Source organism: Thunnus albacares, chromosome 8, assembly GCF_914725855.1.
Source record: "Thunnus albacares chromosome 8, fThuAlb1.1, whole genome shotgun sequence".
NCBI classification, from domain to species: domain Eukaryota; kingdom Metazoa; phylum Chordata; class Actinopteri; order Scombriformes; family Scombridae; genus Thunnus; species Thunnus albacares.
The window spans coordinates 7,305,414-7,332,582 of record NC_058113.1 but is presented as its reverse complement, the minus strand read 5'-3'; the positions used below and the strand labels follow the sequence as shown (position 1 = coordinate 7,332,582).

Below are 27,169 nucleotides of genomic sequence, written 5' to 3'. Positions count from 1 at the left end.
GGGGAAGACAGAGAAAGTACTAAAAAGACTGTGACTTTGGAAGGTATCCTCTTGATTTGTCTAATGCGGTCTGATGAAGCCTCATATTAGCTTCATCTGAACTTTAGAATGCATTTTAGCAGAAAATGAGAACTGTGAGACTTTGTCCCCGATCACTTACACTGGAGTCATTTTAAGAAGAGATCTCCTCACGGCCAGTGAGCACAGGAGGAACTATTAAAGTGACCTATGACTCTTTAAAGGTGTATGTGGGCATGTGGATGTTATTGGGAGGCAGAACTTATCCTTTATTGTCCTTGCAATGCAATTGTTCCATTAGCTATGCTGCTTATCCTCTAGAGGATCATGGGGGGGGGGGGCTGGATCCTATCCCAGATGACATTGGGTGAAAGGCGTGTTATACTCTGGACAAATCGCCACTCCATCACAGGGCTGACACATAGAGAGAGACAACCACTCACACTCACATTCACACCTACGGGCAATTTAGAGTCACCGATTAACCTATCCTGCATGCCTTTAGTCTGTGGGAGGAAGCCAGAGGGAACTCACACAGGCACGGGCACAACATGCAAACGCCACCTAAAAACAGAATGTGTGTTTCTTCCTTGGAAGCCAAACATCTTACAAATTCAGAGATAGTAGTCAAACCCATTGACTAACTTGATGACGGTGTGATTGGAGTGATTCTAAAATGCTTGATAAATGCAGGCATTGATTTCTGAATAACCTTGATCTTTTCTTTTCATTATAATAATAAAAACAATAATATCAACCTCAGTTTGGCTTATGTATGCAGACAACTACACCCTAACATACCCAGATCCAGATACCAGATCTGCTCCACCAATATAAACTCCCTATATCTGCCAGAGCAGCTGCCCAGCCGGCCTGTGTGTGTGTGTGTGTGTGTGTGTGCTATATGAGTGTATGTGTGAGTGTTCTAAGCAGACCAGAGGCCAGGCATGGCGGCCCCCAGCCGAGCGCTGCATTGATTTGTTGTTGGTAAACAAACAGCTGGATGCTACAGGTGGATCGATACGCCTCGCATGCCTCCCAGTCTCCCAGCATGCCTTTCTACTGGGTCGACACGTCTCTCCGAGGAGCTGCGACCCCGCTGTCGCCAGGAAACCTCGTGAGTCAAATATTTTGAGCTGCCTGATTGTTTTAATTGAGTTGAAGTTAATTTTATACAGAAAGTTACTCTTCTGACACAAGGGTCCATGAAATCCATACATGCTGTTTTTGGATGCTATGTCTTTGTAATCAGTATAAAATGTTATGCAGCGGTTAAGTATCATGTTGTCAATGTTTGGTGATGATGTCAGCTGCAAGTGCACATTATCTTATTATCTAAATGAGGAAGAAATCAACTAGTAGTTATACTACTGGTGTGATAAAAAAGAAAAGTACAAGTGGAATAATAAGTATAAGAACTACAAGCAGAGACCAAACCAGGGCATAAAGGAAGGAGAAATTAAACTGACTTTTAGACAAAAGAGAGACAAAGAAAATGAGAGGATTAGCAGAAGCAGAGGAATAGAGGCGAGAGGGGAAGGATTTCAAAGCTAGAGAGAGAAACTGCAGAGAGAGAAAAAAAAAAAAAAGGAGGTGGGGGGATTAGTGATGGGCGAGAGATGGAGGGATATGGAAACGGGTGAGTGTCAGAGAAAGGAAAGTGAGACCCAGCGATAGAGGATGAGCCTGAGAAGAGAAAGGAGTTGAAAAAGAGATAGTGATAGAGAAGGAGCAAGGGGACAGAGACAGACAGGAAGATGAGGGGGACTGATAGACAAAGTGATATGACAGAAAAAGAAAACACCTATAGAGTAGAAAAAGAGAGACAGAAAAGAGATGATTCACTTAGCCGAGAGGAGGACGTCAGAGAAGATTACTGAGAAAGTTAGATGGAGACAGGGAGCTAGATAATGACTAAAAAATGTATTTTGCGAAACCACGCATTTATTTTTTTTCTAATATTTTTGTTTCCTTTTTATCCTAATTAAAGTTAATGGCTCTTATCCTGGACACCCTGCCCCACACAGACCTAGGGCCCGCTCCAAAAAAGTGATTAGTGAGTACTGCTTATATGCAGATTGCAAACGGTGGCAGCGCCAAGTTTTACAAATGATTGTCACTCCCAAGTTGCGAGTAAATCTGAGAGGTTTTCGCATGCTAATGTAAATTTGGAGAAAAGGGTCTCTGGGATCTTCTATCGTTGGAAAATGAAGATCAGGCGCGGCACCTGGAGGTTCAGTAGCTTAAGGTCAGTGAGACAACTTTCTATTTAAAAGGAAACTTCACTAAAACCTAAGAAACACTGAGAACATTGAGATATTGTTCTGTGGTTTTCCATTATTTTCTACATGTCTGTTTATTCTGCCAAAACTGTAAAATTCATCACATCCCCGACACTAGAGCACGTTTCCTGGGTTAGATTTACCGGGGGTTGCCTTGTTAAAATGGCTTATCAAATATGAATTCTTTCCAATCCTTTACCAAATCTATTTACATGTAGGCTTAGCTTTGTGCAATTTTATGAAAGAGATATTAAAATTTTTGATTTTTTAGTTTTTAGACAAAATTGTGTCTACATGTCGTGGAAGAAATACAACCTAACTTAATCATTATTCATTTTCCATCATAAACTGTATTATAAATTGAGTAGATTGACTTATAGCCTCTTGAAATATTATTGTATTTTCTACATTTTTAGGAATCAGCTGATAAGTGTTAATTCAACAACTTAATAATGATACTGTTATCTCAGCACTGCAGCATCAGCCCACAGCTCATATTTTGTGCCGATGTTCAATATCTTTATACGTGACATTTAACAAACATTCTGCGTTTTCACTAAAATCTCTTTTTTGTGAAGGTGGAAAAACATGTAAACCATGTAAAAGTCAGGAAAAATCATAAAACAAGTATACCTGTGTGGAATCAGGTGTTAATGTCTCATTAGATTAAATTCAAGTTAATGTCTTCCACTGGAAAACCGGTGTAGTATGTATTATTCCTCCAATAAGCTTAATGAATCAGATGCAGAATCAGACACAAATCAGATACAAGACAGAGGCTAAACTTACTATGTCAAACCGCAGGTTGTTGTTGGACCGGGCAGCTCTGAGGTGTTAAATGTGAAACAGGAAGTTACTAAAAGAGCACAGAGCTTGGTCTGCTTTCATGGTAAACAGAAGCTTCAAAATAAAACCAGAAAGAGGAACCTGTGAGTGTTGTCTGTGTTGAAGAGGGAGGCAGTGTCAGATGGGAGGGGAGGAGGAGTCTTGCTGCGACTACATATGTAAAGCAGCAGGGAAGCAGCAGTGTGTCAGACTGAGGCTCTGGCCCAACCTGAGCTCCTCGCTGCTTCCTCCAACACATCAATCATCCAAAACAGGGCCATCATAGCCACACTGCATGCTGGGAGACACGCACACGCAAGTACGCACACATACCGCAGCGTGCTTAAACACCAACAACTGAACAAACACACACAGAGCTGCACTAACACAGGTGTTTAAATTGCATATACACACACACGGCACAATTATGTAGTGAAATGCAAACACATGCATATGCACACGGAGGTAAAACATACAGATACATACAGTATCACAGTGCACACGTACACACACACACACACGCACACAAACACGCACGCACAGTCACACTTTTCTCTGCCTCTCAGTCTCACACAAAGCACGCAGACAAACAGAAATAGGTATCCTGTGCCCACAGGGTGCCCTCGCCCCCGACCATCTGTGACGGGTGCCAACACACAGTGGGTGATATTTACACGGAGAACCACCCCCTCCAACACACACACGCACTGGAAAAAAAAAAAAAAGAAAGAAAGAAATACCCACAAAGGGCCGCTCGGATCGCTTGATCTCCCAAAACTCATTAAACATGCAGATATATGCAAATATATGCACCTCTAGAAATCCACCTTGGGCCAGAGTGAGTGTGTATGTGAGTGTGTGTGTGATTGTGTGTGTGTGTTTGTGGGTGAAAGTACACATTTGTGCATGAGAGTGTGTTTCCACTATAGCAACTACGGAGGCTTTGACGGTGTTTTCTGCCAAACTTGATGCTGAGTGTGAGCTTGTGTAGTTATATGCTGTTACATTAAATTGTGGAGATGTTTCTATGCTTGTTTACCAGTGGTGAGTGGAACTTTCTATAGTAATAAAACTGCATTTGAGAATCAGAACCAGGTTTATTGCTAAGTAGGTTTGCACATACAAGGAAATGGCCTTGTTATGGTGCGTTACAGTCAAAATATACACGAAATTAAGTAATCATAAACAATGTAAAAAGAAAGACAGAAATTTGCAATAAAAATATGTAAAATATACATAGTGATTTACAAATCCAAAGTGACATCACTGCTTCAAATAGCAGACTGAAGCTAAAAGATCAAAACTGCATCTACTTGAATGAGAAACGCTTTTTTTTAGAAACAGTGGACAAGGCTGTGTCACAAAGTTCATCTCCCACATGTTAAACGTAAAATAATGACACTAGTTTAGCAATTAGTTAGTCAACATGGTTAGTATATTCTCACCACCTGCACTGACACCTACTGTACCTAAAACAAATTAAACAAACAAATTCACTTTTCATTTTCCTGACACTGTCATACATTATCACATTATAAAGAATGTGATGGTCTGTTGGGGTTTTTTATTACATTTTCAATTCTGTCCTTTTTTAGGAATAGGCTGGTAAATGTTCACTTGATACATTAATAATGATACCAATAAAGTTGTCAATAGCTGATATTTTGTGCTGATATTTAACATCTTTAAATATAACAATTAAATGATAAAATCAACTATTACAAACATTCAGTGTTTTCACCAGAGGGTTATTTTTATGAGGGTGGGAAAGACTCTCAGATAGTATTTTCACCATTACAATCACTTCTGAAAATCATCAGTTCAAGTTATCATCTTCCTACAGAAAAACACACAGCAGTATCAATAGTTTTTTTTTTACAGCAGACAAGTAGGAAAAGTAAAGGTGTTACTAATAACATTAAGGATAGCTGTGTTGTATTTAAGAGTCCCAGTAAGCCATGACAGTGTGACAGTGAGCCAGCATCACCAATACCAGGACCCTGAAACCAGCCATCTTTAATGTTTTATCTGTGCTTTTCTTACTGTGACATGTCAAAATATCCTCTGTGAGAAAGGCCTCTTATTAGTCCAGTAATATGTAACAGCACAAACCGCATCATATCCATCAAGGTGGATAACACTGATTAGCTAATATCATTTTTTTCCTATTGGCTGCTTGCACTAATCGAACGTCGTTCCTACATTATTTGCAAGATTTTCCATTGTCGGTTTTTTTGTGTGTGCTTGGTTTCTGTAATCTACAAGAGGGAAAGAGTAGGAGTGACTCCAGATGAAGCACTGGGGATGATGATGGTAAATGTATGATCTGTCAGTCACGGCCAGCAAGGATTGCATGTTTGTGTGTGTTTAGCCACATTGCTTCAGGCTAAATAGTGCTATTATATTCCTACAGCAGCACTAGTCACAGTCAGCTTGAGTCTCTGAGTCCGTTGGGAATCAGAGATGTCTCTGCTCAAAGACCGCTGTCACCCTGCTACACACACTCACACATAAACAAACACAACTCCCTGTGGGCATGGCAGCATGGAGCCAGGTGGGGTAGAGGAGAGAGCGATGTACATGTGTTTATATTTTTGTGTGTTTTTCTGTGTGTACATGTATGGGATGAGGGTTTTCTAAAAGTAGAGCGACATTATGCCCACTTCCCCCAACCCCAAGCCTTATTCTTTGCACAAGAAAATCACCCAAATTAAAAAAGCAACAACATATTAGTCACTTACCTCCAAGTGGTATCTAGCTATGCATATAGATCTGATGTTGTTTGTCCAGGTTTTCAGTTATCTATCTCTCCAATTTCTTTCTGAATGCAATTTGGTGTGTGGTGCTCATAGGGCTTAAAAATTACATTTTAAAAATTCTGCGAAAACATTTCTCTCTATAGAAATATTGTCTCCATTACGCTGGCTAATCCACCAAATCACAATTACGACTGTTTACTTTTTGGCAGGAAGTAACTCTAGCAATAATAACATAGTTTTAGAGAGTAATACTTCGTACTGAGAAGCTACTTTGCTGAAATTCGAGGAAACGTGAACAATTCCGTTGATCTTCATTGAATTGTGGTGGAGGCAGATATTTCACAACGTACACAAATAAAACCTAAACTACCTGCATACTATCTGCTACTGCAGAAAGTGAGAAAATATGTCTGTTTGTAATTTGGGTGAACTGGCCCTTTAGACTCACCCAGTAATCGCCATAAACATGTTAAACAAATGGCTTAAATTGTAATTTGCGTCTGTTTCCAATAGAATGTCACAGGAATGCTTGGGAAAAAGTGGATGAGAGGGAGACATACAGTGTGTGTGTGTGAGAGAGAGAGAGAGAGAGAGAGAGAGAGAGAGGGAAAGAGGAGTAAAAAGTAGAGTACAAGACAAATGAAAGATGGAGAGAGCTAGAGATCAAGTGGGAGAGAGAGAGAGAGAGCGGGAGGATGCAGAAAGCACAAGGACACGGGGTTAAAATAACATCTGACACTTTTCTCTCCTTCTGAATGTTTTTTTATAAAAAATCTTAATCTTTATTATAGATGCTCATCATTATATTGATTTCAAATTAAATAATCAATCACGTCAGTCTGATTTAAATGCATACGCTGCTGTTTGTTGGGTTTCTGGAAAACACATATTCTATACTGTCCAATACTGTCTGCAGTATTGTCTCTGATCAACAGTAAAACTGCTGAGCTGAGGCACCACAGACGGCGGTAGAGCGAGCACAGGGTAGAGTAGATGGGAGAAGAGAGAGAGAGAGAGAGAGTCAGGGAATGTGTATTTCCAGCCCTGCGGTCTCCTTCACAGCGCTGGAAGGTCAGTCGAGCCTCAAGCCATAACACTTGCTCCCTTTCACTTCAGTCTCGCTTTCATTCCAGCAGCACCACAGCACTCTTTTACAATTGTCATCATGACGAATCAATATAGACTCTCCACAGACCCCCCTAACCCCCCCCAACCCCTCCCTGCTGCCCTTGAGTTTTTAAACACGGATCCAGCAGATAGTCCTGCAGATAGTCCTGTTAAAGTCTCTTCCCAGGGCCTCTATTTTATAGTTTGCCCATCTGTCTCTCTCCTGTCCCTCCTTCTGTCTTTTCTCTTAGTCCTGTCTAACCTCAGTATCTCTAGTCTCATCATTTGATTCTCTCTTCGCATCATTCCAAGATTTCATTGGCGTGGCTGCTCGTCAGAGGCACCACAGAAAATGTTAAAACCACCAAATAACAATATGTGTACAGATTTTGTCCCAGGAACTATGATATGTCAAATCTTTGTACTTAGTGTTAAACTGTATAATTATTGCACAGTGATATATAGACTTAAACTTTTGCTTTTGCTCATAAATATCATTAATAACACTTTTGAAACTAGGAATTTATACAAATCATTCAAAAGCCAGTTAGGGCATATCAGACATTGTTGCAAGTTTCTGTGTTAGGTGTGTGTGTCCTTTTTCTCTCTATATTTCTATTTACATTAACTTCAAGCCTTGTAACACTCCATCTTATTTTCAGCATCCTGTACTGGCAGTTGTGTGTGTATACTCTCTCAATGTAAGGCTGACAACCAGTGTAAAACCATTGTGTGTGTGTGTGTACGCGCTGATTAGCGGTGTGCTAAGGCATGCAGCACGTCAGATGCGAGCGTTAATTCGTGTTGCGAGCATCACAGTGACTCGTCTCGGCCGTCCTGTAATGAGCAGCGGCGCTGTTATGTGGCTCGACTTCACGGTGTTTCCTCCCCATCTCTGCGACACACTGGGCCTTGGTAATTGGTCACAGAGGGGACAGTAAATCTGCACGAGGACGTGGGAGAGACACAGAGATGGAGAGATAGACATAGAGTGTGTGTGTGTGTTTGTGTGTGTGTGTGTGTTTGCAGGAAGAGGTAGGTGATAGAGGACAGGGGGTGGGTGTCTTTCATCTTCACAGCTTTTTCTCTATAAACCTCCAACTGTTTACAAGGACTGATGCCTATTTGCACACACACACACACACACACACACAGACACACATATACACTGTGTGTCCGCCCCCACCTCCACTGCTACCACCCACACATATATACAGTAAATGACCTCAGCGCGCTACTGTCTGTGAGTATGGATTCTAATCAGACGTCGGCAGTATTGTGTCTGTCAAACCCGGCCAAGGTTACTTAACCTTCCAGTCTTAATTTCCCTTCCATTTTAGCTCCTTCCTCCATATCAAACATCAGCACATCTATGAGGGAAAAAAGGAAAAGAAGAGCGCGGGGAGGAAAATGAAGATTGCCATGCTTGGCTGAAGCTCGGAGATGAAAGTAGAGGATGATTCACATTGCTATGGCAAAATGAACTGAACCAAGCTGAGCTGAGCTGTGCTGTGCTGTGCTGTGCTATTTTTAAACTTCTATACACCGCAGCTATTGGAAGAGGACAATGTGAACCAGAGCAAATCATCTCTATATCATGAGAGAAGGTATGTGAAATAGTGTTTCCAAGAGAGTATGTGAGAATTAGTATATAAGCTCCTCCAAGAGGCTACTTCTTTGGGACATTTTGTACTCTACTTTAGTTAGTTAGAACTTGAAAAATGCAGGGGCCAAAAAAAAAAAGACAAAATTATTGGAAAAATGAATTTTTCACTGCAGTCAAAGCAATGAAAAAGAGCAATAGCGATGCTGATAAAGTTGACAATCTTGGAGGCCATCTTGAATGATATACAGGCAAAACAACAGAGTGGAATGATTTAAGTGCAACTTTTGGTGGAGAGAAACCAAAAGATGTAAAACAGTGAACTAAAAGTAAGAATAAGGGTCTACAGCCATGCTAGCTGCTCTGTCAGGCACTGAATCTGCTAAATGAGCTATATGCTAAGGTTAGCATACTAACATGTTCATAATGATGATGCTAACATGGTGATGTAGCAGGTGTAATGTTTACCATGTTTGCCATCTTTTACATTCGCTAATTACTGTAGCACTAAACACAAAGTACACCTGAAGTGTAGCTAGCGTGGCTACAAGTTAAGCTAAAAAAGGTGTCACAACTTATGGCAGCTGTTAAGTAGTTTTCCTCTCTCACCTGGAGGGTCCAGAGGCCTCGTGGGTGCTCCCCCCAGCTGTGCACTGTCATCAGGGTCCAGTTTTTCAGGCCAGCAGTGGAGGCGTCGTGGGGCCGCTTATCCAACAGCAGTGATACAGTGCCGCCCGGAGACTCTAAGCTTATGGAGAGGTCACCTCGACACACAGCTCTGATGCTCACCCTCACCTGGTGAGAGACAGGTGGCAAGAAATGGAAAAAGAGGCAGGTGTGAATAAGGAGAAGGAGGGAGGGATAGAGAACGAAGGAACATGGAGTACCGTGGTGTACCACATAATGTCTAACACCATGTGGTTATTTATTGAGCGTTACAGAACAAACTGAAATGAAGGCTGGTCTATATTTTTTTAAATGAACGAATTGAATTTTTTACCTTAAAGGAATAGCTCCGACAATTTTGAAATAGTTTTATTTGCTTTCTTGCTGAGAGTAAGATGAGAAGATTGACACTACTCTCTGTCTGAATGGTAAATATTAAGCTACAGCCAACAGCCGATTAGCGTAGCTTAGCATTAAGACGTGAAACAGAGGGAAACAGCTAGCTTGGCTCTGGTAAAAAAAATCATCTTTCTGCCAGCACCTCTAAAGTTCACTAATTAACTCCTGGCTGTAAAATAGCTTCATATTTAACAGCAAGACTAAAAACTAGTGAGTGTGTTTCAAAAACTATTCTTTTAAATGTGAAGAAACGCCTCTTCAGACCAGTCAGCACACATTTTAAAAATATGGGAACACCATTGATATCTAAGATAATAATACCTATGACACATGAACAAACAATGTAGTGATTATACCAATCAGAGTCATTTTTAAATGCTGCAATACAATGCTTACATGCAGTTCAAATCAAATCCAATCAGTATTGTTTGAGATACTATGTGTGACAGACTCATGGACGAGCCAATGATCTGTCCACAGCCACCACCAAAGAGGAAGACATGAAAAGTAGCAGGGAGCAGAAAGATAAGACACAGTGACAAAAATGGCTGTGGGGAATATTAGCTAAATGATTTAAATAAGCGCATGTGCCCCCCCCCCCCCAACCCTCCAGTTCCCACCCAGTAAACACTCTCGCTGTCCCTGTTCATCACAAGCAGCACATCTGGTGTGACAATGGCACATCGCAGAGAGAGCCGCCAAGCTGCAAAAAGACTGACAGCCCGCTCCTGTTTACGGCGTGTTACCACAGCAACACGTCCATCAATCACACCTCGCAGCGATGGCCTGACCCACGCTTTCTGCCAGGGAGCAGAGCCGCAAAGATGAAGCCTTTTCAATTTACATGCTGACACACTCCCGCTCTCTCTTTCTCTCTCTCTCTCCTCGCTATTTCACAAGTACACACACTTTCACAAACACAGATAACTCGCGCAAACTCAGCTGTGCACGTACACAGACACGTACAGTACGTATGCCTGCTGACACAGTCAAACATAAACACATTTGCATGTATGTGCCCGCATTCAAGATAACACGGTTTTGCCATTTTCTGCAAATGACACAGTCAACACATAACACATAACGGTATGATCTTTTTTATCTCTTCTATTCTCAGTTAAAACACATGACACAGAACCCTGAAAACAATTTGTATGAACTGTTCAAGCTTCCCTGGTTGTTGGCAGAAGTTAAGTTTTGAATGCATTTCTGCTTGAATTGTAACTTGTCAAGGGCAAGAGGAAACATGGGAAGACTGTAAGATCAGATTTGCAGCAGAACCACAACCTAAGTATATAAGTGGATATCTATCTATAATGTCGGTGAAAACTGACTTTTCCACCTTGCTTGTGGTTTCAACATATACCAAATAAAAATGGATGTCCCCAAACTTTTCATGTTTCCATTTTTTCCTAATTATTTCCAGAAAGAAGAATATACATTTAAACAATGTACTGTATGTTCATGATATTTGATTTAGTTTAAAAATGGCTGCCTAACCTGAACCTCCTCCAGGCTGTTGATCTCGTTAGGTCTCCCACGGCAGGCCTTTGATTGGATGTTCACGCTGACCACGCCTCTTGGAGAAAGGATCCTGACCAATAAAACATCATTATATCTGTCAATCAATAGCCAAACCTCCTTCTTACATGGACATTAAACACTCATACTGTACTCTGCGAATACACACACACATACAAAGCAGTGACATTATAGATGAAGATAAGAGGAAAGATTATTGATCCTTGTCGGGAAGCCAATTTGTTGAGGCAGGTAGAGTAATGAGATACAACAAGGAAAAAACTGAAAGACAGAACTTGAGACAAATTAGTATATATAAGCAACAAAAATCTGTGAAAACAATTTTAAAAAAAGGCACATAAGAAGCTATAGGTGTTACATAAACATACTGTACATAGTCGATAAAGTTGGAATAAAAGGTTTTTGTTACCTGGTAGGATAGATTGTGACTTCTTGTGTGCACTTCCTCGATGGACCGACACTCTTGAAATGTGTGGCCTGCTGCACCATCAGCCCTGCATCCAACACTCCAAAGCCAAACCTGAAACAAGTCGGGAACATGTGTTTGTGTAGATGAGCTGCTCAAGCATGCTGTTGCGCTTATATCCTATCCTCACACACGTGGACGAGAGGCTTTTACGTGGGTGGCTGATTGTGCTGCGGGAGCAGAGTAAGTGCTAATGGCTCCGACACGAGGAGGCAACAAGTCATTGACGAAGATGATGTTGTCCTCTGACACAATCGCTTCCTGCTCTGTCCGGGCTGAGGCTGAGGGCTGCTGTTTGTGCTGCCTGTAATTTGCCTGGAGGATTGATTCTGAACAATGTGCCATCTCACGGACTGTAATCAAGCCTCATTATTCATTCTTTACCACCCCAATCTGGGTGCTGGAGACACAATGGCCGACCCTTAAGCGGCGCCGCTGCCTGGTGACTGTATGACTGCTGCTGATCTCACTCTCTCTCCTCCACTTTACGGCTCCTGCTTCACTGTCTCTTTACGTCTCTTTTGAATCATCCGCTCTCATCTTTCCTCTTTGCCCTCTCTTTTTCACAATACAGCCTGTTATTCAGTGTTCTTTTCCTCTCCAAATTCTCCTTCACTCTCCTCCATCAAACCTGAATTTCTTGCATCAGAACTCTTCTCCGCCGCTTCAGTGAGGCTGAAATCACAGTCCTCATAAGTCTTGCCTTAATTCTCCCTCAAATCTTTCCCTTTCAGTTCCCTTTTGTTAAAATCACAGTCTTCAGACTGAGTAACAGGGTTGTAACAACCTTCATTCTCCCCCCCCCCTCTCTTGGAAATCCAGGGGGGGTGACAAAGAGCTAATTTCTGCCATTATTACCATACAGACCTTATGCCGTTAATCTGCAATAAGTGAAATTCATTATCCTGATGACGGGGTCTCTCGGAGCAGCAGAGAGAGAGACAGCGAGAGGAGAAAGGAGAGAGCTGATCAATAACTCAATCTGTTGCCCTGCATGGGGCTCCATCTCCTCTGTCTCAGACTGTCAGTGTGTCTGAGGAGGAGAGGCAGGATCTGCAGCCCACACCGTCCTCATCCTAACAGCACGCCGCGCGATCAATGGACACAATCTAATCAGCCACTATCACCACCAATGACTTTTAGCATGTAGGACCCAACATAATAGCATTAGGCAGGCGGGTCTATGGGGTTGAGGTGCGCTGCTGAAGTTCAAGGTCATTCGGGGGGTTTGTGAAAGCTGTGAAGAGTTGGAGCAAAACACAGCTGACAACAGCTGAATGCAGAAGCAGAGACTAGTGACTGCAAAGGCATCAGCTGACATGGATCCAAATAAAGAAAAAAGAACTCTGAAGAATCATTATTTGGCTCCGTAGTTTCCAAGTATGTTTGCATACTACACAAGTGTTTTTTTAGTTAGCGACCCCTTCAGACAAAGCAATATCTACCTGTGTCCCCTACCCACTCTTTATGGTCTTAGTGGAGACATGATTTGTGAGCTAGTCATTTTTTCTTCACACATTGTTTAATTTGAAGGATTTTAATATGCCTGAACATTAAGCAGTAATTCATTAGAGATAAGCAACAATTAGAGAAAAATTGTGATCCTGAATGGTATAAAAAAAAAAGATTTGGGGGGGAAATTTGTCCTTTAATTTGACAGTTGACAGTGAAGAGAGATGATGTGAGGAGAGAGGAAAAGTGATATGTAAAACAGAGGACATTGCAGTGATATAGTACACATCTTAAACCACCAGATCATGAAGATGCATTTTTTTCTTTTTGTCATCATTCTCCCATGAAAAAGACCAGCAGCAACAATGTGTTAGTCTCTGTCTCTCAATACCTCCTGACTTCCCTTCCCTGTCTGTTTCTCTAAGCACCAGGTCCATTGGTTCCTGCTGAAGAAGTAAATCTTTAAAAACAGGTCACAAATGTATGACTTCATTTTTAAAAAGGGCTCAGAAATGTCATAAAACAGCTGGGTGCTGAAGCTTTTAGCAAATGTTAATCAACCAGGAGTAAATTGTGCATTTATTGAGGACTCTATTCAGCTGTGGATAAATGCACATTTGGTACAGTAGTGAGTATTTGCACAAGTAAATAATGTTCAAGATTCGGTGTAAAGATTCTTTCATGTATGGAGGTATTTAGATAAACATTAAAACACAAACAGACACTCTGACAACATATGTGGATACACATTAGTGGTACTAAGAACATGGGCCTACTGGAGGTTAGTTTTTAATTCGGCGACCTCAAATGGAGATGTATAACGAAACCCCAGCAGCAACAATAGATCACATAAGATTTCTCACAGTGTGGGGAAAACTGATACCCTGACTTCTCATAAAAGAGAAACTGTCGGTGACCGGGGCTTGCCACCCTGCTCCCTTTTAGTGATTAAATATACCCTCCCCACCCCGTGCCCCTTAGCGAGAGCTGTGCACCTATTAAATCCTATAGCTCCCGCAGATCGATCGGGCCTGCCCCAGCTCCACGGCCATAAACCTACACAGACATATATCTGATAGAGAAAGCTGCAGGAAACAGGTTTACCCACGATAGAACATGATGAAAATGACAGATTTTATGTCCCCTGCCATGTCAATGAAACACCACCGCTGAGCTGGGCCACTTTCCAAGAAGACTCCCTGGCCTTTTCAGCGATCTCATCATCAGTAGCAAGGAACAGAGAGAGTAACACACTGCTACATTCAGCAAGAGCTTTGTGATTTCTCCAAATAGAAATGTGTGCAGAGCACATTTCGTAGCTATTGTGGATTGTGACATTGTTTAAGATTAAAATGTCTTTAAGATGAAACCCACATAATGTAATTCACATCAAGCAATTAGTCAGACAGCACAGTCATCCAATTTTCAACTTGTTCTTTCTCCACCTCCTGCGTGGTCGGAGGGAGGTTGAGCCAAGCCGACTACAGAGTGACAGTCGATCTTCTGTCCACGCAGCACGAAGCATGTTAAACCCCCGACCCCCCGCCTTCACACATATCGAATCTGCGGCCCTCGCATTTTCTCCATCCACTTTCACTCCTCAGTGGCAAATACCCTCGCAAACTCTACTCCCTCCTTCTTTTTATCCATTAGGACGAAGGCCACTCCCCCCCCACCTCTCCATGGGGCCTCTTTGTAACTGTCGAGGAACCCTTTTCACTTTTTGTTCTGCGGGCCTTCCCAGGTCCTTTTCTCTGTTGATATTCACACCATCTGCCAGCAGCAGAGGAAGGTGCACAGAAACCCAACTAGCACTGAGGCATCAAGATCTCCAGGGTCGAGGTCTTTCCGTTGTCTTTGCACAAGGCATTAAAAACACAGCTATAACAACTGTTATGCTGGAACCAAAACATATTTGTTCCACAGTCAGAACTATCCAGGGACCTAGATACGGCGGTTTCACCCCTTGTTTGCAGTGGTACGTCCTGCTAAGTCCCCCCCAGTAGAAGTGGCTGTAAAGAATCACTCAAGCCGCACTAAGCAGCTGCCTGTGAGTTAGGTCATTTTCCCAGGAGCCACAGAGTGGGCATTGGCAGGACCTCAAAAAGAGGGGACACCATCTGTTCAGCGCCTGAAAAGGTTGGTGACACCTTCTGTGGTACCAACAACTTCTAATTAAGTGGCCAGGAATGCAGCAGCAGCAGCAGCTCCAGCGCATGATTGGTGGGCTTGCCTTACTTATCCTGACGACAACATAGCAGACCCCCGGTCAGTTTCACACACCTCTCCATCACATCTGGCCATGAACTAATGAGAAATGCACCAAGAGTGGATACATTAAACACTTGATCAAGGTGACACATGACTATAGCAGCCAACTGTCGCATAAAAACTATATTTACATTTGTTTTGTACGATTTTTTTTCTTCATCCCCCTTTTGTAGCACTTAATTAAATGTTTATCAGAAGCATAAAAAGCTGCATTAGCCCTATGGTCAATCCCAGCGTGGTTTGTTTCTGTTATATCATGATGCACTAATTTCATTAACATTAGGATTTAAATGAAATAACAAATAGACTTAACATTCTTCTGATTTCCATCTCTCTTACAGCCAAATCTGCTGCTCAGAAATGTTACTAATTAGGCTTATTAAGTAATTAAGAAGAGGTCTTAATTATATCTGCGCCACTGGGACCTGCATGGCTGTAACCATGAAATGCTGTGCCGTGCTGCTCAGCTTTGTGTTATACAGTTTCATCCATTTAACTGTCCTGAATGTGTGCTTTTACAGTGGAAATGATTTTGGAATATATTTTTAGGCTGTATTAGGTAAATATCTGTCTGACTTGAAATTACAGAGAGGGAAACACTCAGAAGCCTTCAACACAGTCTCAAAATGTCAAGTGAATTACCTTGCAAAGAGTTACAAGTTTAATGAAATATATTGCGGGGAGGAAAATGAGGGGTTTGGCACAGGCGTGGACTTAGTCTCAGGAGAATGGGCACCAAACGGCCCTCTCTGTCTCTACAGCCATCAGTCAGAGTAGCAGCCACCCGTCCCCTTCTCTTACACAAGGAGACTTCTCTGGAAGCCACAATGATCTATACCCCATGACCTCACTCTCAGTGTCCAACATATTTTGATTTGTAGCTTGAGTGTTATTCAAACACAAATTCAAAAGAGGATGAAATTCAGCAGAGAGCTTTTGTTGGACGCACACCAAGGTACAGTCCTTTTAGATGTCTCTGCCCTTGTGGGGAAGGAGGGAGAGAGAGAAAGAGAGAGAGAAAAGAAGGGGGAAAGGATTGACTAAGCGCTGTGCTACAAGCTTGGCAAAAGATTCCCTCCCTGGTCCCGAGTGCTTTCTTTTCACTCCGGACAAAGCAAACACTGAACCAGAAGCCTTTGTTTGCTTCTTCAAAAGGGACTAGTTTTTGATGCCATATCACTAAACGTGATATAGCAAACAAAAATGTAACCATCAAAAACAAAGACTGTTTTTATATGTTTATTGAACCAAAGGTTCCTTATTCAACGTACCATACAAAATGATATAATATGATTGTACTTTTTAGGTTATATATCAGTTTATTGTCAACAAATCCCCTGAAAAGACCACAACCAAATAATATGTCAGCCACAAGCTCACTGGCTCCTAATGAAGATAGGAATCTTTACTAAAAGGCCACAAATATATAGTTTCATTTTTTATGAAAGGCTCAGTCATTTCCTAAAACAGATGTGCACATTACTCACACAGGAGCACATAGTGCGTTTGTTAGGGACTATTTCCAGCCGTGGATTAATGCACATTTGATGTAGGACAGTGTTTGTGGGATTGACTCACAATAAATTGATTGCAATGTCATTGCTCGCAACATGGGTGTGTATGAATGCATTTATTATTTATTTTTTGGAAACATGTTGATGTTGCTGTAGACCAGAGCAGATTTACCCACAACTCTCCGTCAGTGGCGACATAATTTAACCCTGAACAAGGAAAAAAAATGGGAGTTGAGGAGGATGAGTGTGCAGTGTGTTGCGGAACTTTATTTTGAAATTTCTTCTGTTTTTCTACTCCCTGCCCCCCCCCAGCAAAATATCAAAATTGCTTCTTGTATATGAATTATGCATTAGTGGAGGTTTAGAAGAGCTCAGGGTCCCTACAACCCCCACCCTTCTTGTGGCACAGTAGGGTGGAGTGTTGTGGTGCGTGTGTGTGTGCGTGGAGGGCTTTGGGTGGAGGGGTGTACAGGCACCCCTCTGTTTGCCTGCTGCACCCCCCTGCCGGGAGACACGGCACCCCCTGCAGGAGGTGCAGTGCTCCGTTTCCCCTGTCCCTCAGGGCGAGTCGGTGTATGTCACACACAAACACACACAAACACTCGGCACATTCAGCCCGCTTTATCTGCTGACCCATCAATCAAATGCACATCCACAGAAACGCACAATTACCATCAACATTCCGCCTTTCTACGTACAACTGGAGCATTATTACAATACTTCAGGCTTGAAAGGGACAGGAACTGTTTCGGTCGATCCGTATTCAATGCAAAAAAAGTTCAAAAAGGCGAAGATAAGGAGAAGAGAAGTTGAGACGTAGTGCCATCAATTTGCTTTAACAAACCTATCATGTCTGCTTAACCAATCAAGATTTAAGGTCAAGGGTCAACAGCACATCACTGACCTACCCAGACTTCACACTTTCATCTTTCTGCTAATTAAGAATCCTAATCATCATGAGGACTTTATTTCTCTTTTTGTCTCCAACTCTCTCTCTCTCTCTCTCTCTCTCACACACACACATACACACGTATAAAGAGCCTCCACTTCCTCTCAATTAGCCAACAATTACCCACACATAGATCTGCTCTCCTTTCACAGGAAACAATATCATTGCACAGGTACCCTGATATTAAGTGATAGTGGGATTGTTAGTCTGTGGATGAGCTATATCTTTAATTACCCGGTGCACAAACACATGCACACACACACACACATTCTCTCTCTCTCTCTCTCTCTACTAAAACACATGTACAGTGTACAGTATAGACCACAGGCTCAGTCACATTGGATCAGCAATGAAAAAAGAGGAGGTCTGGATAATTAATTAATCTATCTGTCTGGGGCAGAGACGCAAGGCCAGTTTTACATCCCCACCAGGGAGACTGAGGGAGAGAGGAAAAGAAAGAAAGAGAGAGAGGTAACCACAGCCCTCCAACGATCTATGCCCTAGCATGAAATGGAAATAACTTGCCAGAATGCATTAGGTGTGTACACACTCTCGTTTCACACACACATATAGATATTCCATATCTCTCACATCTGTGCTCCCTCGTAAAAAAACAAAACGCACATGCTCTCTCTTCATACACACACACACACACAGAAACAACAACTCGCTCAAGTGCACATACACCTACACACACTAACACACACACACTTCTGAGCTACATATTCATCTAGATTTACAGAGCTGACAGAGTTGCGAGGTTATTGATCTTCAGTCAATTCACAGATGGACCAAATGCGAACAAACCAGGCTGATCTCGCCATATTTTTCAAACAATATTATACCGCTTTCATTTACAGTGATAAATGTGTGGAAAGTCTGACACGACTGATTTCTCCTTCCCACTCGAAACTTCAGTTTGTTTTTGCTTGATGCTTATAAAGGTTGCAGGTATCTTACAATGGCACAGTTTCTTCCCCTTTTTTTGATGACATAAGGGCTGGGTATCAAACTTTAATACTTGTTTGGTATTGACTGAAATGTGTGTGTTCATTCATTTATCCCGTTTCCACAGAGAGAACTTTACCAGGGACCCAGAAACCATTTTAGGAACTCTGGAACTTTACTTGCATTTTGACAGGATGAACCATGGTTCAAATTTAGGTCTTTACATATAGTTTCTGCTCCCAAAAATGTGCCTGCTGTAGGGGGCAGCACTGTCTGATGGTCCAGGAACTAACAAGGTAGAATCTGCAGCTCTCAGTCTCCTTCTCCAAGTCTGCATGTCTCCTTTAACATTCATTACATCTGTTCAAACATCGGGGTTGCACAACAGTAAATGCAGAGAACAACAAAAATTGTTGCTGTTGTTTTTTAATCCATCGTTCCTATGGCTCCCTAGTTCCTAGATCTATATTGTCAACAAGGAGCTTTTTTTTTTTTGTTGATATTCCTGATTTAAAGGCAAGCTAATTTTTGACTATTTCATTTAGATCTTTTAAAGTACAGCTGCTTGTGGTCACACAACATCAAAGTTTTTACAACTTAAGCAACCTTTGTTAAATGAAAAACCACGGTTTTGTAGATATAAATCTTAACATTTAAGTATTATGATATAGCAACTGAACTTTATGTTTACCCTTAAACAAATTGTAAAACAGTCTTTTAAGAGAGGAAATGATCACCTATTTGCCTAATGGAGCATGCAAATATAAATGAGCCAGAACAAAACAACTGTAGGAACTTTCTGTAAATGCAATATGATACTGTATTGAGACTTTAGAGAATGGTGTCAAAATACACTTCTTGGCTGCACAGTAAGAGATGAGTGCAGCTTCCCTACAGTCCCAGACAGTTTGTCTGTCAGACTCTGGGTGGGATCTGGAACTTGAGAGTATTTTTTCCCCCTTTTTCACCACGAGCCCGTGTTAGTGGCTGTCAGATCTAACAACAGGATGGGAGAATACAACACACACACCTCAGCTGAGGAGAGAAGTGGCAGGTACATCACGTCTATGGTAATAGAACAGCAGATGGAAGTGGCAGGCACACACAGCACCTTGTGCTTTGACACAAACACGCACACACATACATTTTCTTGCATGTGCACACACCCACTTGTTCATACATTACAAAAAACACACCGACACAAACACGTAAGAAAAATCTGCTTTTACCTTAAGGTGATGAAATATCACGTCTGAAAATAAACACACAGTTATAATCCACACATGAGCTTAACAAGATGTGAGTTTGACTTTCTCCTGTCAAAGTGTTGAAAGCTGCAGGCCAGCTATAAATGGCTGTGTCGTGGAGATATTCCTTCTAAGAAAGACAGAGTTGTCAGAGTATCAGTCCTAGAAGGTATTGCCTGTTTCTGACCTGTCTCTCCAGGGCATCATATGAGCGACGGCGCAGCTACTGGCCCTGATAATCTAAGAGATAAATCATCTTTAGTCACTCTATAACAGCCTGACAGACAGACAGACCTAAGTACCTGGGAGGGTGGCAAAAGGACACTTTAAAATCTCCAGTGATGAGGAGTATTGCCGTGAAGAAAACAGTTAGCCGCCCCAAGCTCCCTCATATCCCCCCCGAGTCTCTGGCTGCCATTTTGGCTGCGTCTCAAGGCGCTATTCCGGCTCTATCTCATGTCACCGTTCTGGCTGTCGTTCAATTCTCACATTGGCTCCCGTTCAGCCTCCATTCTGGCTCTGGTTCAAGCTCCACAGTGACTGTGTTTCGGGGGCTTCATTGTGGCTCTGTTTCAGCAAAGCAACCCCCCCCCCCCCCCCCCCCTCCGCCCCCAACCCTCTCCCTCTTTCAGTTTCAGCACCCCAGGTAGCTGGCCTCCTGCCCGGCCTGCAGATCAGTGCGGGATCCAGGCTCAGGCCTTTTGTTTGGGGTGGCATTTTGCCTTTGTTTTCCCATCTCGCCTGTAATCTAAACACCCAAAACATCTCATGCTTGACAAATCGGCCCTGAGACGAGGGAGCAGCGGAAGACAAACGGCTGGAAGCAGTTCAACCCCAGGCAGGACTGATGGTGTCCGACTGGGCCTGACCTCCCAAAGGTTAAAGACATGTTCACTTACAAAGCAATCAATTACCCAGACTGTGTGGGCGCTTTTAACCAACCTCCCCTCCCGCCTTCCACACTGCCGGCGTTATTGATGAGGGTCCCAGTGTACAGCACACTCCAACCTGGAGTGTGTATTACATTTCACAATTGAAATAAATCTCAGATTCCTGGTATTACTGCCTACCTGAACCTCTCTCCTGCTTTATATCGTCTTCCTCCTCTCCCTCCTCCTTCCTGCCTCCCTCCCTCCCTCTCTCTCTTCTCTGCAGGTTGTTGTAGCAGGTTTATTCTGGTAGTTGGGCTCCGTGGGCCCCGGCAGGCCCCTCAGCTGTTCCGCTGGGTTTGTAATTACCATTTCATTAAGAATGACAGTTTCGGGGGTTGAAGCACCATTTCATCCGAGTCTCGTGGGGAAGGCGCTTGCCAAATTTCCAGCGTGAGTGGCAATTATCTCTCTTCATGTCTGCAATTCACCATTTTGTACTTAGTGGCTTGACAACGGCTAGGAACATTTTGTTGGTAATAATAGGTCTGGGATATTTACACTGTGGCCCACTCAAGCTTAAGTCTGTGAACTGACTGATATGAAACAAACTAGAGGAAATACAACAGAGACAAACACTTTAATACTTCTTTGTGTACATATTGTAGAGTGAGTGGTATCTCAATATCTTTTCAGTAAAGCTGCGCAAAGGTCTGATTTTGAGGTTCACTCTATATTTTGTAGTTCATTCTAGGTCTGAGTAGTATATTTTTATTTTGGATTTTTATCACCATATGTTTTTTTTTTAATGCATTTCTGCCTCTTATAATGTGTCTCTTTTGTCCAATTCGCAAAAATGACTCTCAATCTCAGTTAAGTAACTTGGTAACGCTGTAAAATCTAAACTGAAGCATTAAAATGTGTTATAATGGAATGCTTGTATAACACTGTATTAAAATACAAGGCATAAGACTTGCCAAGAGACTCTCAGAAATCAGTTCAAACTTTACTGTGTACTCAGTGGAAATGTACAGTAATTACAGCACTAGAAATCAAACCACTTTACTTGTAAACATCTGTCATTTTCATGTGATCTGCATGACCTTCATTCTCTTTGAATGCCAATATTTTTATAATTGCTTTCTCTCGCCTCTAATGTACAGCTTGTACTTATGCCCATAATTTATCTGTATGCCACGGTTTAATATGAATGCGTGTACATAAAGATAGGTTAACATTTTTTCAAGTTTGTCCTTAAACAATATTCACATGCTCATACTGTATGTACTGTACATTGAAAGAGTTACTGGTGACTAATAATTCCTTCTTTCCATACTGACCCTGAAGTGTGACTCTAGGGTGAGAGATGTGGGACAAAATCCACAGTCCTCACTCTGTAAAAATGCATTTTAAAGTTCAGCTGGAGCTAATATGAAGCTTCGGCAGACTGAGATAGATAAATCAAGTTTGTATCTTCCAAAGTTGCAATCTTTTTAGAGCAAAGTTCCCTCTTTGTTGGCTTGTCATCCTGCCAAAGTGTCATAGTTTATGATATGTTGACACACATTTGCATAGTATGTTGTGCTCGTAGGCGTTATTTATCTTCTCGTCCACAAAAGAACTTGAAATGATTGAATATAAATATCAGACCAGACTATAACTGGACTTCATCTATCACAAATGCCAAAGACAGCTCACTAGAACTCACAGGAGTATATGCATTCTCTACTATAATAGGGGGTTATGGATGTTATTAAGTGAATATGAATCAGGTATCATTTTATTTACTGTGGTTACTTCATGTTTCATTCTAGCCACAAACTAACCACAGCTCGGTCCACTTGCAGGAGGACTGTGATGCTGAGTAAACACAAAGTAAGCAGGTGGGGAATGGAGACAACCTGAAAATAATACAGTAATAGTGTAATACTACAGTATTACAGTAATACTGTAATAATACAGTATGGCTCCCATTGGCCCTGCAACTCCTGCAATAACATGGCTTTATTTGAGTTGTAGTCCAGAGAGGGAATTCAATGAATATCTGGGACATTTACAAACAAGGCACTTTAGTGTGAATATAACAAAGTATTTACCAGCTTGTTTCCACCCTCATGGCATCTGTGATGTCTTTCAGCCAAACTCTTTAACAAGCTAATTACTTCCATCTTACAGTACATATATATTCATATTACTTGTTAAAAAATGACAAATTGAAATTAGTCACCATGCATACAATATTTTAAACATTTTTTTAAAAAAGTTTTTAGTGCAAAATTCCCTCTTTATTTTTCCATGGACTGTTTCCTTAGTGAGCCTCAGTGGAGGGATTTAGTTGCACAAAGAGGGAATTTTACACTGAAACAACTGCAGATCAACTGCCAAATCTGATAGTCCAACTGAGAACAAGGACTGTGGATTTTGTCCCCCATATCTTCTAGTGCATGCTGACTAAGAAAGGACCAGTAAGGACAGGAGTCATGATTACAGCGACCAGTACCAGGCAGGCAAATGTTGTATTAAGACAAACTTAAAATTTGAATGTTTATGTTTGTAAATGTTTTTGTAAATGAGTGTGTGCAGAAAAACGGAAGAGACAGGAAGTGAGTGAGCTTCTTAAGTGTATGTGTCTGTCTATACTTACTCCTCCCTCTTAAGAACAAAAAAAAAAAATGGCAGGCATCGGCTGTGTTGAGTTATAGTGACATGACATGGCGATGTCTTTTGCTAGTGACGGCTACAGCTCTTTTAATTGCATGTCTGCGCTGAATGATGGGATACTTAATTCTTACACATTCCACACAATTGCTTTTCACACTGGCATGGGCCCGGAGAAGCAGCGGAGGCTTTCTGTGGCCATATGAAGAGGGAGGCAGAGCCCGGGTTGAATGATCTGGAGCTTCCCGCCTCGTCCCTGCATCAGACTGGCTGCTATACTGTACCGAAGCTGCAGACGGGCACATGAAGCAGCACGACTGATGAAACACATTCCCTGACACCACATACATACACACACACACCATACACGCATGCATACAAGTGGGATGTGGTAAGATTTAATTTTGGTTTAGTCTTTTTAACACACTCTCACACATACACATACAAGCAAACGCATTTACTCACATATTCACACGTGGTCTGTAACACACAAGCACACCCTCACGCATGGTCTCACAGGTGCTGTACACACAGAGATGACATGTATGCACACATTGAGATACCCACATACATTCTCTCAAATACACACATGTACACACACACACATAGTCAGCTGAATAAAGTGTGTTGACAGCTCATGGTAGCACCATCAGGCTCCCTGCTGTCCTGTGAATGGGTCACTTCTCCTTCTCCTTCATCTCTCTTATCGCTCTGTCACATCGCCTGTATTCTGTTGAGTCTGGTGTAAGAATGGTGCTGTAGTGCTACAGTAGTTGTACAGTGCAGTAATGCTCTGACCCCTGCTGTCGTGGTACTGGATATTCCATGGCTATGAGACTGAAAGGTGATTGGTGAAGTGGTAAAACCTCACATACTGCACCACCATGTCTTTTAAACTGGGGTGTCAGTGTCATGCCATTATGTTCAGTGGCTTTTACATATTGACAAAAAAAAAAAAAATGCTGTAAACACTGAGCCTCATGCATGAACATTTTCATATTCTTATCATAAACCTGCCTTACTTTTTACTATGAGGTTTGCTTGTAAAGGTGTTCTACATCAGATTCACTCGATTCTCAATCTGTGCAAACTGGCCGCAAATTGCCACCTGATCATGAGGAGGTGTGTGTTTGTGAGATTTGATCATTAGAATAATCAGCGCTCCCAAACTCGCTTTATAAGGCTACCTTTGCTGCTCCATTTGTGGGAAAGTTTCATTCACAAAAATAAAGTCACCCAAGACTAAAAAGAAGAAAAGAAAAAAAAAAAATACTTACAGCTGTCAACATGTGTCATCACAGAGCCATATCATGACAGAAAAAAAGAAGCATGCTTTGATATGAAGTTAGATGTGGTCGATAAAAGAGGTCCATGATTTAGATGGGAGGCAGTCAGGGGAAGGTGACATTAATGGATGAATACAGTAGGATAATACGCTGTCAGGTGGGGATAGATGTGACCATAGCCTCACCAAGAATTATCATAGCCCAACTGTAGCCCCACTAGAAAATTACATGACGTTTGATTTGATTTTTCTGATTTACTTTATTCATTAGCTTTTTCACCCATTTGATCCAATCCAGTTGATCCAGTCCAAAAGCAATGCATTTGTCATAGCAGACTTCTCTGCACTGGAATCAACGGGGCGACTTTGCACTGATCATGTCATAGGAGCTGGTATGTGCAGTCATCCTGGCTGGACTATTCTTTTTTTTATATATTGTTTTGGGCATTTTTATGTCTTCATTGGAGATTCTGATAATGGAGAGATGACAGGAAATGAAGGGAATAAAGCAACATGAACTGGGGACCACGTGGTTCATGGTCAACGTTTTAATCACTAAGCCAAAAGGCTTTCATTCATTCCGATTGAGGCATTACAATTCTTAAGTCAAACAATGTTTTTCCCCCTTTGGAGATCTATCTGTAGAGGACCCATACAACATGTCTGGATCCCTAACTAAGAGGTAACTAAGAGAAAAATCTAAATATGAAATATATTTGTACAAGTTGTTCTTGCATGAATCCCATTGAGAGGTTTTAATTTTTTGCATTAAAAATGGTACTTATCAGGTTCCTCACTTTTTGATTCAAGCACTTGCAGCTTTGGAGGTGTTTCTGCACTTGTCAGTCAAACTGTTCATTCGTACTGAGATATCACACTGACACTGATTTTAACAACTGTTAATTTAAAAGCTCACATGAAAAGGAAAACTATTGACTATATGAATCAAAATTCATCTCTGTCTATAATAACGTTGCTGATCGTTACTTGAGACATACTGAATGGCATCACAAGAATTAGCTAATGGTAGAATGAATGCAAATGTGGTATTGGCCTTAGTTGTAGCGGTTGAATGTCAGCTCCAAGATCTGCTAGGAGTACTGTTCATTGATGTGACCCTGGAAATACCCTGGCCCCCACAGACCCCAACAGGCCAGTGTGCATGCAAAATGAGGAAGGAGGGAGGGAGTGAGTGAGAGGATAGAGAGAGAGAGAGAGAGACCTATAGTATTATATGGATAAAGATAGAGAGAGAGATCGCTAATGTATTTAGCAGTCAGCCCTCGTTTAAGGAAAGCCCTTAATGGCTTTAATTGATCTTTATTAGCTTCAATTAGAGAGGGACACTGGGGGGAAAACAAGGTTGTGATCCCTGCAGACAGATCAGAGGAGGTGAGCCGGACCAGAGCAAGTCTGTTACAACTGAAGTAAAAGCAGTTAACATGAGTCACATGACTGGTGACCTTTTGTACTGCAACACTGTCATATCTTATGGTATATTGACCATTATTAGTGTAATATGCTGTGCTTGTAGGCGTTATTAATCTTCTCTATACCAAGGAACCTGTAAAGAAACATCTGAAAATAAACCTCAGACCAGATTACAACTGGACTTCCATTAGAGCTGCCAAAGAAGGCATCAGGAGAATATGCATCTTATACCATAATAGGGGGGAAATGGATATTGAGAAGTGAAGATGAATCAGGTATTGTTTTATATAATGCGGTTAGTTCATGTTGTTAGTTCAAACCACATCAAAAAGTGTGTGGCAGATGCACACATCCAAAAAACTTTAAAACAGGTGCTGGATCAAAGTAACAATGTATAAAGGAAAAAAGAAAGTCTGCACACTGTAGCTCCCTTTTTCTTGGGTGCAGTGTAATGGGATAGCCAGAAGTGAGGTTTCGAGCTACATGCTCTAGAGCAAGTCACTTATGGATGTCCCATTAAACTGTGCCTAAGAAAAAGGGACCTACAGTGTGCGGACTTTCTTTTTGCCTTTATACGTTATTTCAAACCAACCAATATAATCCCTTTAGGAAAAACAGTAACGAACCGACTTACTCTATGTCTGGTTAGTAAAAGCAGCAGCAGCTTTGATGCATTCAGCAACAGTACTGCTGTGTAGTTCACCTGTGTTTTGTCAGCAATACACAATAGCTGTACTTACACACGTTAAGAGGGACCTATTATTCTCATCTGCAGCTCTATATTTTTACTCTGGGACGCCACTAGAATAGCTTTGCATGGTTCGCAGATCAAAAAACTCAACTTCTTTATCTTACAGGCCAGTATAAGAGGCCAGTAT

At 41.7% G+C, this 27,169-nt stretch overlaps 1 protein-coding gene across 4 annotated transcripts in view; it reads right to left on the bottom strand.

Annotated features, from left to right (window-relative positions):
- The window catches only part of LOC122986849 (neuroendocrine convertase 1-like), a 184,924-nt gene that overhangs the window by 13,824 nt on the left and 143,931 nt on the right, over positions 1-27,169 (bottom strand). For all 4 annotated transcript variants that reach the window (XM_044358290.1, XM_044358289.1, XM_044358291.1 and 1 more), the window contains 3 exons: positions 11,611-11,721; positions 11,160-11,253; positions 9,204-9,389 (listed from right to left, as the gene is read on the bottom strand). In XM_044358290.1, the coding sequence (XP_044214225.1) occupies positions 9,204-9,389; positions 11,160-11,253; positions 11,611-11,721 (391 nt within the window). The remainder of the gene's footprint in view (positions 1-9,203; positions 9,390-11,159; positions 11,254-11,610; positions 11,722-27,169) is intronic.